General features: G+C 41.8%; 1 protein-coding gene across 1 annotated transcript in view; it reads right to left on the bottom strand.

Annotated features, from left to right (window-relative positions):
* Window positions 1-14,177, bottom strand: part of GUCY2F (guanylate cyclase 2F, retinal) — a 150,198-nt gene that overhangs the window by 31,012 nt on the left and 105,009 nt on the right. Inside the window, exons 18-19 of the mRNA XM_027535057.1 lie at window positions 13,035-13,123; window positions 12,855-12,942 (exon numbers count right to left, since the gene is read on the bottom strand). Of these exons, the coding sequence (XP_027390858.1) occupies window positions 12,870-12,942; window positions 13,035-13,123 (162 nt within the window). The 3' untranslated portion in view covers window positions 12,855-12,869. The remainder of the gene's footprint in view (window positions 1-12,854; window positions 12,943-13,034; window positions 13,124-14,177) is intronic.

Raw genomic sequence — 14,177 nt, 5'->3', positions numbered from 1 at the left:
GTGGTCAAAGACAGTAATTTATCATAATGCTGTCTTAACTTTCTAGTTCTGTTTCCTATAAACTTTTATTCTGTTTTCAATTTGAATTAATCTGTTCTTATATGTTCTTAAAACTTGAAAACTGCTTACGTCTATTTTAAGGAGGCATGTTAGTGAATCATAGACCCAAATACTCTCAGAGTGGGAAGAGATCTTAAAGATCATTTATAGCAACCCCCCATACAATCCTAGAAACAGCACCTACTTTCTCCCCACCACACAGTCATTCAGCCTCTATTTGAATACCCCTCATAACAGAGAACTATTTCTGATGCCCAAACATTCATTTTTACACTGCTCTGATTTCTAGAAAATTCTTCCTTATGTTGACCTTATGTCTCTAGCTTTTGTCATTTGATACAGATTCTATCTCCTGAGACCTCATAAAGCAAAGTGAAACTTTGCTCTCCATTGTATCTTTTCACATATATCAAGAGAATGACTGCACTTTGCTGGGGCAGCCGTGAAGAGATACCCCACGTCCAAGGTAAGAGAAACCCAAGTAAGACAGTAGGTGTTGCAAGAGTGCATCAGAGGGCAGACACACTGAAACCATACTCACAGAAAACTAGCCAATCTAATCACACTAAGACCACAGCCTTGTCTAACTCAGTGAAACTAAGCCATGCCCATGGGGCCACCCAAGACAGGTGGGTCATGGTGGAAAGGTCTGACAGAATGTGGTCCACTGGAGAAGGGAGTGGCAAACCACTTCAGTATTCTTGCCTTGAGAACCCCATGAACAGTATGTAAAGGCAAAATGATAGGATACTGGAAGAGGAACTCCCCAGGTCAGTAGGTGCCCAATATGCTACTGGAGATCACTGGAGAAATAACTTCAGAAAGAATGAAGGGATGGAGCCAAAGCAAAAACAATACCCAGTTGTGGATGTGACTGATGATAGAAGCAAGGTCTGATATTGTAAAGAGCAATATTGCATAGGAACCTGGAATGTCAGGTCCATGAATCAAGGCAAATTGGAAGTGGTCAAACAAGAGATGGCAAGAGTGAACATTGACATTCAAGGAATCAGTGAACTAAGATGGACTGGAATGGGTGGATTTAACTCAGATGACCATTATATCTACTACTGAGGGCAGGAATCCCTCAGAAGAAATGGAGTAGCCACCATGGTCAACAAAAGAGTCCGAAATGCAGTACTTGGATGCAATCTCAAAAACGACAGAATGATCTCTGTTCATTTCCAAGGCAAACCATTCAATATCACAGTAATCCAAGTCTATGACCCAATAAGTAATGCTGAAGAAGCTGAAGTTGAATGGTTCTATGAAGACCTACAAGACCTTTTAGAACTAACACCCAAAAAAGATGTCCTTTTCATTACAGGGGAATGGAATGCAAAAGTAGGAAGTCAAGAAACACCTGGAGTAACAGGCAAATCTGGCCTTGGAATATGGAATGAAACAGGGCAAAGACTAATAGAGTTTTGCCAAGTATATGCACTGGTCATAGCAAACATCCTCTTCCAACAACACAAGAGAAGACTCTACACATGGACATCGCCAGATGGTCAACACCGAAATCAGATTGATTATATTCTTTGCAGCCAAAGATGGAGAAGCTCTATACAGTCAACAAAAACAAGACCAGGAGCTGACTGTGGCTCAGATCATGAACTCCTTATTGCCAAATTCAGACTTAAATTGAAGAAAGTAGGGAAAACCACTAGACCATTCAGGTATGACATAAATCAAATCCCTTATGATTATACAGTGGAAGAGAGAAATAGATTTAAGGGCCTGGATCTGATAGATAGAGTGCCTGATGAACTATGGAATGAGGTTCGTGACATTGTATAGGAGACAGGGATCAAGACCATCCCCATGGAAAAGAAATGCAAAAAAGCAAAATGGCTGTCTGGGGAGGCCTTACAAATAGCTGTGAAAAAGAAGAGAAGTGAAAAGCAAAGCAGAAAAGGAAAGATATAAGCATCTGAATGCAGAGTTCCAAAGAATAGCAAGAAGAGATAAGAAAGCCTTCCTCAGCGATCAATGCAAAGAAACAGAGGAAAACAACAGAATGGGAAAGACTAGAGATCTCCTCAAGAAAATTAGAGATACCAAGGGAACATTTCATGCAAAGATGGGCTTGATAAAGGACAGAAATGGTATGGACCTAACAGAAGCAGAAGATATTAAGCAGAGGTGGCAAGAATACACAGAACTGTACAAAAAAGATCTTCACAACCAAGACAATCATGATGGTGTGATCACTGACCTAGAGCCAGACATCCTGGAATGCGAAGTCAAGTGGGCCTTAGAAAGCATCACTACGAACAAAGCTAGTGGAGGTGATGGAACTCCAGTTGAGCTATTTCAAATCCTGAAAGATGATGCTGTGAAAGTGCTGCACTCAATATGCCAGCAAATTTGGAAAACTCAGCAGTGGCCACAGGACTGGAAAAGGTCAGTTTTCATTCCAATCCCAAAGAAAGGCAATGCCAAAGAATGCTCAAACTACTGCACAATTGCACTCATCTCACACGCTAGTAAAGTAATGCTCAAAATTCTCCAAGCCAAGCTTCAGCAATATGTGAACCCTGAACTTCCTGATGTTCAAGCTGGTTTTAGAAAAGGCAGAGGAACCAGAGATCAAATTGCCAAGATCTGCTGGATCATCAAAAAAGCAAGAGAGTTCCAGAAAAACATCTATTTCTGCTTTATTGATTATACCAAAGCCTTTGACTGTGTGGATCACAATAAACTGTGGAAAATTCTGAAAGAGATGGGAACACCAGACCACCTGACCTGCCTCTTGAGAAGCCTGTATGCAGGTCAGGGAGCAACAGTTAGAACTGGACATGGAACAACAGACTGGTTCCAAATAGGAAAAGGAGTACGTCAAGGCTGTATATTGTCACCCTGCTTATTTAACTTCTATGCAGAGTACATCATGAGAAACACTGGGCTGGAAGAAGCCCAAGCTGGAATCAAGATTGCTGGGAGAAATATCAATAACCTCAGATATGCAGATCACACTGCCCTTATGGCAGAAAGTGAAGAGGAACTAAAAAGCCTCTTGAAGAAAGTGAAAGTGGAGAGTGAAAAAGTTGGCTTAAAGCTCAACATTCAGAAAACGAAGATCATGGCATCCGGTCCCATCACTTCATGAGAAATAGATGGGGAAACAGTGGAAACAGTGTCCGACTTTATTTTTCTGGGCTCCAAAATCACGGCAGATGGTGACTGCAGTCATGAAATTAAAAGACGCTTACTCCTTGGAAGGAAAGTTATGACCAACCTAGATAGCGTATTCAAAAGCAGAGACATTACTTTGCCAACACAGGTCCGTCTTGTCAAGGCTATGGTTTTTCCAGTGGTCATGTATGGATGTGAGAGTTGGACTGTAAAGAAGGCTGAGAGCCAAAGAATTGATGCCTTTGAACTGTGGTGTTGGAGAAGACTCTTGAGAGTCCCTTGGACTGCAAGGAGATCCAACCAGTCCATTCTGAAGATCAGCCCTGGGATTTCTTTGGAAGGAATGATGCTAAAGCTGAAACTCCAGTAATGTGGCCACCTCATGTGAAGAGTTGACTCATTGGAAAAGACTCTGATGCTGGGAGGGATTGGGGGCAGGAGGAGAAGGGGACGATAGAGGATGAGATGGCTGGATGGCATCACTGATTCCATGGACATGAGTCTGAGTGAACTCTGGGAGTTGGTGATGGACAGGGAGGCCTGGCGTGCTGTGATTCATGAGGTCATAAAGAGTTGGACACGACCGAGTGACTGAACTGAACTGAGCTGATCATGACCCCCATTTATTCTTTAGTCTTCTTGGCTAAGTATTATAATTCCTAAAACTGGCCCTTCTCAGTGCCTTAAGAGAAAACTGTAGTAAACAATAATTAGATTATTTTCAATGCATGAATGGGAAACAGTTTTGCTATCAAAGGTCAGTGGCCATCAAGAAAAAAAATGTTAACCAACAATGGCATAATGAAAATGTGGCTTAATTTATCTCTTGGAAATTTTATGACGGGAATATGAAAACACTACTACTTTTTAAATGAAAAGCAAGGTATTTAACCTTAACTTAATAAACACAACAAATACAAAATACATCTTGCTTTTTTATAATGGTTAATTAAATTATACATATATATATTTATATAGAGATACAGAGAGAGAAGTGTGGTAGGAGACAGAAAGATGGATAGGAATACCAGAAAAACATTAAATAAAAAAAGAAAAGAGATGAAAATGCATAGAGGGAAGATACACAGAGAGGCATAGAAACATTCATTTATTCATACAACAAATATTTATTGAGTGCCTTTTATATATGTCAAGCAGTGTGCAGAGTACAAAGATGAATTGAACATGGTTCCTGTCATCAAGAAGCTTGTAACATTTATTTTTTTCTCTTGAGATCCAAGTAAAGACAATAAGTATACAAATAGCTATAAAACAAGTTAATATTATATAGCCATTAAAGAAGTACAGGTAAAATTATTACAGGAATTGAGAAATAGGGACATATCACTATTGGGAGCAAGCAAGGCTTTTTGGAGGAAGTGATATTTGACTAGACATTGAAGGATCGGCCTCCTGTGGTGGTAGAAGGCCAGAGGAAATTTCAGGTAGAGGAAAACTTATGAATAAAGTCAAGGAATCAGAAAAGTTCAGGGGAAAGAGCAAGCAATAGGTTTGGGCTAGAGCATAAAATGGTAGAAGGAAGTTAAAGAAAATTATAAGATCTAAACTTTAATCCCAGAAAAGTACACTGAAATTTAGATGGAGATATACACAGAGAGGGAAAAAATTTACTTCTCTAGAGTAACATGACCATCATATGATACCCTTTTGGAATACTGTCACAACAAACCATCAGTTTTGCACTTTACAGACATAAATAAAGATATTTCATGTTAACGTTTGTCCTTTGGGGTCAGTGACCAAGTCAACTCAAATCTGATCAATGAGACAGATTCTGCAGACTCACAACCATCCCAATGAATTTAATCTGACCCTAGATTGCTCCTGGACCAAGGGATACCCAAAAGAACAAGCAGGTCTTGCTTCTTAATCATACCAAATATGTCCCAGTCAAGTTAATATACTGCCATTTATAAAGAACCTACCTCCATCAGCTAGTTCCCTAGAGGATTCTAAGCAATTGCTCAGGGCAATTGCTTTTCCTTTGATCTCTCGTTCCAGAAAAGCATGATCATGAGAAATTTACCTGGGACTACTGCCCATGATGGGGTCAATCTCCCTGAAGCAGCTGGAGCCAGTAAGTGCAGGGTCAAAGTCCCTCCCTGGCCAGTCTATTCTCACTGGGTACAGAATTGTACCCACAACGCAGATTTCACGACTCTGGAGGAGAAAGGTGGTGTCGACAGCAGTAATCAGAATTGAATCTTATCTTGCTTTGAAGTTTGCAGGCTTGGTTCTCCTCTGACTTCCCTCATTATATACTGGAGCTCTTAGTTGGATGATCGGCACAGTGAAAATGTTCCTAAGATGTCCTCTGAAGTCATGCCTCTTCTCAGGTATTTCTGAGACTTTAATTATATAAATAGAACTAAGACCATATGCTATCAACTACAAATAAATCCATGAGGCTGGACAGAATTGGAGGTTTGTCTTCTATCTACTCAGACCAAATCAACTTAGGAACACGTATGGCTCTGGATGAGATCCTATCTGTGTGATACAGGTGATTTAGTGACCAAGGAATCTGCTATTCTCTCTGTCTGAACTTTGATGTCAATACAGTCAACTAGCTCAAAAACACCCCAAACCAAAGTATTACTACCAAGCTTATGCTCATTTATACAGTTAAGGGTCTTACCCCAGGAATTCTAAGAGGTGTTCCTAAGGGTCAGGGGTTGTCCTTGATAACTCAGATCTCTTTTTGATTTTCTAAGAATAGCCCCTCTTTTCCTAACTAGATGGAGAATTTAGGAAGATGGCTTCTCCTCTCTGGACCCTAATACACTCTTCCACATTTCAACAGGGTTGATGGTCTCCAAGGCCCACCAGCTCTATAACTCTATGTGCACATTCATTTGTTTGGAATTAGGTCACCTTTGAAAAATCTTTAGTGGCATCTAATTTGCAGTGATCCAAAGTCAGAATATAGATTAATGGTCACCTCTGCTCTCAGTGCCTCTTTGAAAGAGATTCACTATTGCTTGGCCAGCTGCAAATCCAAACTGGAAAAGAGGTAAAATAGCAGGGTTTTTACAAACCACTCCAAAGAAACCCAAACAACTCACAAATAACAGATCTATGTTGTTAAAAGTTACCTTGTATCTATGTCTGTGATCTACCTATCAATCATCTTGACCTGAGAAGATGACATGGACCAGAGAAAGGGTAGGAGAGAATCATATTGCAGATTTCATTATTTTAATGGGCTAAAAATAACCAGCCAGGTGGGAAATGTGCTTGGTTAGGTCAGCCAGCTTTGGCTTTAGAGGAGGCTAAAATTAAAGGACAAATCCATTGTGGCCTTTTGTATAATTAACGCTTACCGAGTTTTCAAGTTACATTCAATTGCTTGATGTCACATAGATGTGACCGCCCAGTGTACAAAGTATTACCATTTGGCTGTTTGCCACCTCCCACTCCTTGCAAGTAGATTCCACTTGGATTAAGGACAAGAATGTGATGAGATGAGTAGCCGGGTAATAAAATCATTTATACTAAGACAATGTAGGCAGAATGGGAGTCCTTGGGACAACACTTTTTGGTTGAGTAGCTTTGTGTAGTAAACCGAGTTACAGATAAGGTAGATAGCCATCTGCTATCTCCTCCTGCTTAGCTACACCATGTGAAATAAGAAACAAGTGGATCACTGAAAGCTGCCCACAATCTAAACAGATTCACTTCTACTGTCGAAAATAAGAGTAACACTGCTAGCAATAAAAGTAAAATGGACTAATTTGAGAATCAGACTGACTTCAGGTGTTCTTTGGATGGATGAATGTTATGATAACATGCAATAATCTATTAAGTGAGCCCACACAGGAATGATAAAATAGAATAAAGGATCTAAAGGGATTTTAAACAATTTTAATTTCCTTTGTGCCTTTCTGTGTTTTCTAAATTTTCTACAATGAACACATATTGCTGTTGAGATCAGTAAGGAAAAGAAAAAAACCTGAATGGATTTAAATAATCCCCATGGGATGACCATTTTGTTACGTTACATTTGTAGAGTACAGTAAAACCTCAAGTAAGCAGAGCCCAACTTGTAGTTCATCAGCATTTGGCTTTCTTTTTCAAATAATCCATCTTGAGAAGAAGCAAATCATAAGAAAGCAAGCAGATATAGGAGATGTGATAAAAAACTAATTTAAATATCTATTTTAAAACCTTGTCTAAATTGTTTTCCAAGTTGTTTTGTACAAATGAATATAGGTTACTTAGAAAAACATCATTTTGAAAAAAATCATTTTGGTCCCTCTTAACCACCAACTCAACCTTCTGTGTTATTAGGAACAGACGAATAGAGAAATAATTGGTTGTCTACAAGAATCAGGCTATACTCCACTAAATAAATCAAATGGTACCTGAAAGTAGAATGTTTTTCTTCTCCATGAATAATTAAAAACACTAAGGCAAATTGAAGAAAGCTTAGTTTTGGTCAATGCAGAAGGCTTTAATGAAAAAGAATCCAAGAAAGGAGGGAGTGATTTTAGATAGAGGTTCATGATAGAATCAAGCAAAGGAAGATGTGATCACGACCAAGACAGGACTAGCAGGCTAGACAAGGTAGGCTTGGCTGGTATGCTGGACTACAGAAATACCAAGGAGGGAACTAAAGGGTAGATAGGATTAGATCCAGAGCTAGCAACCACACTCTTAATCTTATGGCTCAGTAAACACCATGGCTGGTCAGTCCTCACTTTACATGTTCAGCCCAGGGACTAGACAGTTCCTAGGGTTAAAGCACTAGACTATGTCTAGGAGAATCCTGATCCATAGTGCCTACAGGTGCAGTCTCATTGCCCCTCCCTTGCCCCCCCAATCTTTCCATATTCATAGAAGAGGGCAGTTGCACCTCCTCTAGAAGTCAAGTCATGTTTTGAGTTGATACTTTTCTTTGAAACTTCCCTTAGGCTCTGCCTCTTTCTAGAAGCCTTAAAAGTTCAGTTTTGGACTGACGCTTTTCATAGGTAGAGGATGATATGTCATGTCTCCTCCTCCTCTGCCATGTCTAGAAAAGGGGATTAGAAACTCAGTTCAAGGAGATTGAAAGGCAGCTTGAGCCTCTTCTGCATCCTCTTGAAGACCTTTAGCATAGTAAATAGACCACCCCGAGGCTGGGAGAAGTGAGCTTCTGTGAAGACAGAAATAGTCCAAGGGTGCTTTGACTGAAGACTAAGGGAAATCTGCTGGGAAGAGCTTTTGACTCTAACCTCAGATTTAGGGTGAGTTGATAATGGAAAAATTAAATATTAGTGAGAAAGGTATCAAATTATACCTTAGGCATTTCTTTCTTTAAAAAGGCTTGTTCTAAAAGAATTAACTGCTTTACTAGCTGATATGTTTGGGTTCAGCTGTTTTAATAAAGAGATTATTTTTTATAATAAAAGAGAGGAAAATCTTGCTTAACTATTTTAAACATGCCTGTGACTTAAGCCTTATTGCTTCAATCCATGTGACTGTGGCAAGCCACTGCCAACAACCCCTTGAAAGTAGACTCTGGAAAACTAAAAGCAGAAAGTAAAAACAAATGTTCAGAGGGATTTATTTTAAGGGCAGGGTGGGCTTGAAAGGCAGGGTGGGCAGGAAAAGGGAAGGAAAGTACCACACTTTAAGGGAATTGCTTGAGTCAGTCTATGACTTCTATATCTTTTACCCTGACAGTATCTCTTGCATCTCTCTGCTCTGTCAATGTTCAGAATGTGACCATGAGACCCAGTGAGCTACTTATCTAGCAAGGACAATTCAATTATGTTACCTAAATTCTCCTTACTTAGACAAGAAAAGAGACCATGACAGTTTTGGAAAGATTTTGAGTAATAAAGGATCAGAAAACAAAGGAACTTCTTTTTAGCCTCAGTTATCCAAACAACACAATTAACCAGATCCTTCTCTCCCCTCCTCCTGCCTATGCATTCCAGCCAACTGAGGTCACAGTGCACTGGGATTCAGATGTATGTTTGCTGGAAGATTTTTTTTTCCTGGCACTAATCTCATAGTATCTGAGTTATAAATTATGCTCATTAAATACTTTCTAGAGATTCAAATGAAATGAAAAAGAAAACAAAGTGCCTCCTACTTTTTTCTGTGAAAATAGAGACCTTCTTATCTTAGTCCAAGTAGGGCCTGCTATTCTGGAATAACTAAACTTGGAGGTGGTTCTCTGCCCTTCTTTAAGGTTCACATTCACTGTAGTATACATTCAAATGGCCTTTGGGGAATAGATGTATAGTGAGCAAAGCTTATTAAGGTTATTTCCCAGGGGCCCCCTTTCAGTAGAATTAGGCTTGAATAACCCTAGAGATTGGTCATCCTCAGAGGTAACATTGCTCACTAATTTCTTGCCCAGGCAGATCAGTTTGTTGAACTGGAGCAAGCTTTTCCATTGCCTCACCAAGAGAAGATTCCAATCATGGAGCCCTTCACTCCTGGGTGGGACAGAGAGGAAACAGTAAGTATACCTTCTCCATCCTAGGCCTTTCATAGGATTTCAATATGAATGTTTCCAACCCTGCAATACTATGCTACTCCACCAGCAGCTTGCAAATTGCTGAACTTGCCTGGATCGTTGAACAAATAAACATCATTACATTTGTCAGGACTGCATAATTACAGTTGCATAATGTTGCTATTAACAAGGTTGTTTTGTTTTGTTTTTACCAATTTTAACACAAAAGAGGAGGCATATTAATGTATAGGTAATTCTTAATTAACTAATGAGATGTGTCCTAAACATTTATAAGTCAATGATTTAGAGTTTGGAATGCCTTGCTGCATGGAAGCTGTTACATATGTGGTGGTCAGGTTTCTAGGCCAGTCCACAAAGGCTGATTTAACCCACATGAAGCAGAGTTGTATTAGCTCTCTGGCAGAGGTCCTAGGTCTTGAGAGCAGAAGGAAAAGCATGCTTTCTTTCCATTCTTTGGGTCCAAGGAAAACCCAAAGCATAAGTTTTGAAAGTAGGGGAATCTAAACAGACTTTCCCACCCTCATACTTGTTTTCACCCTTCTTCCATCTCCTAGGGATTCACTGCTTTTGTCTCGTCGCAAGACCTCAACTGTGATCCTTCATTCTTCAAAACTGCCAACTTCTTCATTTCTCCTAGTCCACATGAAAATGAAAGTTCCCAGTCCTCCTGAGCATGAGACTCAGTTCAACTTCACTATAATATTAGATGAATTGCCCCTTCCTCTCCAAAAGGCATGTCTATGGTTTATCTGGGTTTCCCTGGTGGCTCAGATGGTAAAGAATCTGCCAGCAATGCAGGAGACCTGGGTTTGATCCCTGGGTTGGGAAGATCCCCTGGAGGAGAGACTGGCTCCCCACCCTAGTATTTTTGCCTGGAGAATCCCAAGGACAGAGCAGCCTGGCAGGCTGCAGTCCATGGGGTTGCAAAGAGTTGGACAAGAATGAGCAACACTTAACTAATGGTATATCTAAGAGGAGGCTTGTCAATCCCACATGAACCACAGTTGATGAAATTTAAGGGAAAGTAAACAGATAAAGTAATAACCTCAAGGAATTTTTAGGAAATGGTAGATATTGGAGGACAAGAGGAAGGAGCTATAGTACAGAGCAGGGCACAGACTGAAAGGCAAGTCCTGTAGTCAGTTCACCAAAGTTATACCCCCTTTCTCAGGATCTTTCCTCCCACCGTGTCTGACACCACAGTGCTCTCTAAAGGTTTTCAAGTTTCTCCTCAATGGCTCCCATGGTCTTGCAGGTCTTTAATAAGTTGGGTCTATCTCACTAAGGGTCAACCTGAAAAGTCATAAAAAGTTAGAAACATTCTGGAATAAGTGGTGTTACTGGGTGATAGCAACATAGAACATTTAATGAGAGGTAAGTGAAATGTCTGGGAACCCTTGGATTTAGGTCAAGCCTTCTAAAATTTATTGGGGCTGCTCTTTTTGAGGATTTTGTGATTTGCACAACCTGACAAGGCCATTGTGGTCAATTAACATGCTAATTAAAGCCCAAGTGCTAATGAGTGTGTGCCTGCTCAGTCACTAAGTCGTGTCCGACTCTTTGCAACCCTGTGGACTGTATCCCACCAGGCTCCTCTGTTCATGGGATTCTCCAGGCAAGAATACTGGAGTGGGTAGACATACCCTTCTCCAAGGGATCTTCCCAACCCAGGGATCAAACTCGTATCTCCTGTATTGCAGGCAGATTCTTTACCACCGAGCCACCAGGGAAGCCCGTGCTAATGAGGCCAGTAGTCAAATTCACTTTTGAGCCAACTGGCTTCAATCTGTCCCATAGACTCACAGCCCACAGCATCTTCCCCTCTAGCAAGGGGACCCAGATGAGTGAGTGTAAATGACCTCAGTCACACCCAGCTGCAATGCTGGGAAAGCGCTACCCAGCACACAGCCAATGATGGTAAGCCTGCTGCAGTGTTTTCTGCTGCCAACTCCAACACATTCTTAGGAAGGCATAGGTTCTTGTACAGTACCTCCAATGCCCATGCCACCCTACCAAAGGGAAAAAAACCCTTCAAGAGCTTCCAAACCCTTTTCTGCTGTGAGAGAGAGTCAGAGAGACAGAGACCAGTTGCTTATCTGCTTGTACTGGTCATCAGAAAAGAACAGAGCCCAGGTCCACGTAGCAGGGTGGCAGAGGGTGGTGCAGGCTACAGGGCAGCCATGTGCTCAGTATAGAAGATTTCTGAAGCATAAACGTTATAACTCAGAGAGGGTACCTGTGATCATCACAGAAATGAGGATACCTTGGCTTTCTTAGGAGAAAAGCAGTTATCAATGGCGGACAAAGTCAACAGAGGCCACTGGGAATAGAGGAAGTGTATGGCCTTTGGTCGTTGTATAGCAGCTAGAATTGTGATTATTCTGGAACACGTTTAAAAAGATAAGGAAACAGGAGTGTGTGGAGACACTGTAACATTTACTTCAGAATCTTGTGATTTCCAAGGCTATGTGGAGGGAGCGATGGTCTGAGGGTCAGTGTCTCCATGAAAGAAGGAATAAGAAAGCAAGATAAGAGAAGAGACACTGACAGGAGCCCAATAAGGCACTGGAGTCCTCCGAGAGAGATACATGAGGGAGAATCCTTGATAATTGGTCTGTTGTTTTTTGCTTGGGAATGATACCCTTCTTGTCAGGGAGAAGAGATGAAGGAAATTGTCCTGAATTCAAGCCAGGCAGTTAAGAAGTTGCCAGTCTTATTTTGGTTGGCAAGACCAACCTCAGAAGCAATCAGGCAGGGCGCCAGAGGAAAGGACATAAGCGTCTTGCTGTGTGGCTTAGATAGAAGAGTATCTCTAAAGGCCTGAGGTGGCTCACCACGTGGCCCAGGTGCTGGACAATGAGAGAGATGGGTGCACCTGCCTGAGAACTGGATAACAAGGCCAGCCTTGTTAACATTCAAACACTGTATCAGCGCAGGAGGCGAGGATATCTCTCAGGCTGGGGCAGCCAACCTCCCTCTGAGGCAGCTCGCTCTGCAACAGGCCTCCTCACAAGGTTTTTGCACAACTCAGGGGAGCTTGGAATTTCGCCAGCTCCATCACACTCTGCCCACAGAGTGTAGGCTGACACTGGCACCCATGCCAAAGGGAGCCCCAGCTTTGAAAGTCTGGCCAGCTTCTGGGCTCTGTTTCCCTGCTGGCCATTACCTTATGGCTTGTTTCTCACCAGCTGCTTTTCTGCTTTCTTCTTTGGAAGGCTGCAATCTCTACTGATTGAAGGCCATGGCCCACTTGTCTGTGGAGCAGGAGCAACACAAAAATAGTTAGCGAAGAGGATGTGGCAGAGAGGGGCATGGGAAGATGCTAATTAAGGTGATCTCCACTTACCCATCTTTGCCCGCTGGTGGGGGCACAGGAAGGGGCTTCGTGAAGCCCTTTTTCCCAACCAGCCAGAAGGTCTCTTCTGTGCCTTTGCCCTTATTAGAGAAAAGATGGAAAATCTTAAAGGTACTATAACCAAGTTTTCTAAAGAAGTCTTTCTGCTCAATAGGAATGGAATGTCTACAAACATTCCATTTGGCTCAGAAACTGCCTCTGTTTTCCCCTTGTCCCCACTCCCTGGCATCTTCCTTCCAATACGGCTTCTTTGTCATATATACCCAAGGCTCAGACATGGAAATGGCAACCCAGTGTTCTTGCCTGGAGAATCCCATGGACAGGGGGAGGCGGGGGGTTGGAGAGCTGGTGGGCTGTGGTCTATGAGGTTGCAAAGAGTTGGACATGACTGAGCAACTAACACACACACACACACACACACAGACAAGCTCCATAAGCTGCCACCGCAGCTAGATGAAAAGCGAACAGCATTTCAAGTTGTCATCCAGATGTTTGCCTACCCGCCGCCACACAGCTCCATCTTTGGGAATATGTGGCTGTTTTGCTTCACAGCTACCAAAGAACTGTATGTTCAATCAAAGATTTTGTCTGTCATTTTTGCCCTGATCTTTTGGCATTAGTCAACCCGTTGTCTTTTGTATCCAGAGTACATACATTCAGAGTCCACCTCCCCCCAACCCTCCACCATCCAATGGCTCTCACAAAAACCAAAAAGGGAATAAAAATGGAAAGCACACCATGCAACTTGGTTCTTAAGCCCAGGGCATCCTGGCTGCTTTGAGAAGTCTGCATTCTGCAGTGTTTCTTTTCTTCCTGCCAAGGGAGTCTTACAGTTAGAGAGAGACCCCAGGGAGGCCTCCACTTACAGCCCCACTAGTCGATTGTCAAGAACCACAGGTCTGAGAAGAGAAAGCAAATGTAAACTCAAGTTCATTGCCCCAGAGCCTGAGTGATGACTTCAAAAGAGCCACATTTTCTGCCCCTGCCCTACCATCCCTTCTTCTTCAATCAGTCCTCCTCAACAACATGGTTCTCTCTCCTCCTTTCAATTCTGTTTTGTCTGTCCTCCCAATTCCCCCAATCCATAAGGGGAAAATGTGTTTACTAAGACTGAGAAAAGTATGGGATATGTTT

The sequence above is a fragment of the Bos indicus x Bos taurus genome, chromosome X (genome assembly GCF_003369695.1).
Source record: "Bos indicus x Bos taurus breed Angus x Brahman F1 hybrid chromosome X, Bos_hybrid_MaternalHap_v2.0, whole genome shotgun sequence".
Taxonomy (NCBI): Eukaryota; Metazoa; Chordata; class Mammalia; order Artiodactyla; family Bovidae; genus Bos; species Bos indicus x Bos taurus.
This window is presented reverse-complemented; position numbering and strand designations above follow the sequence as displayed.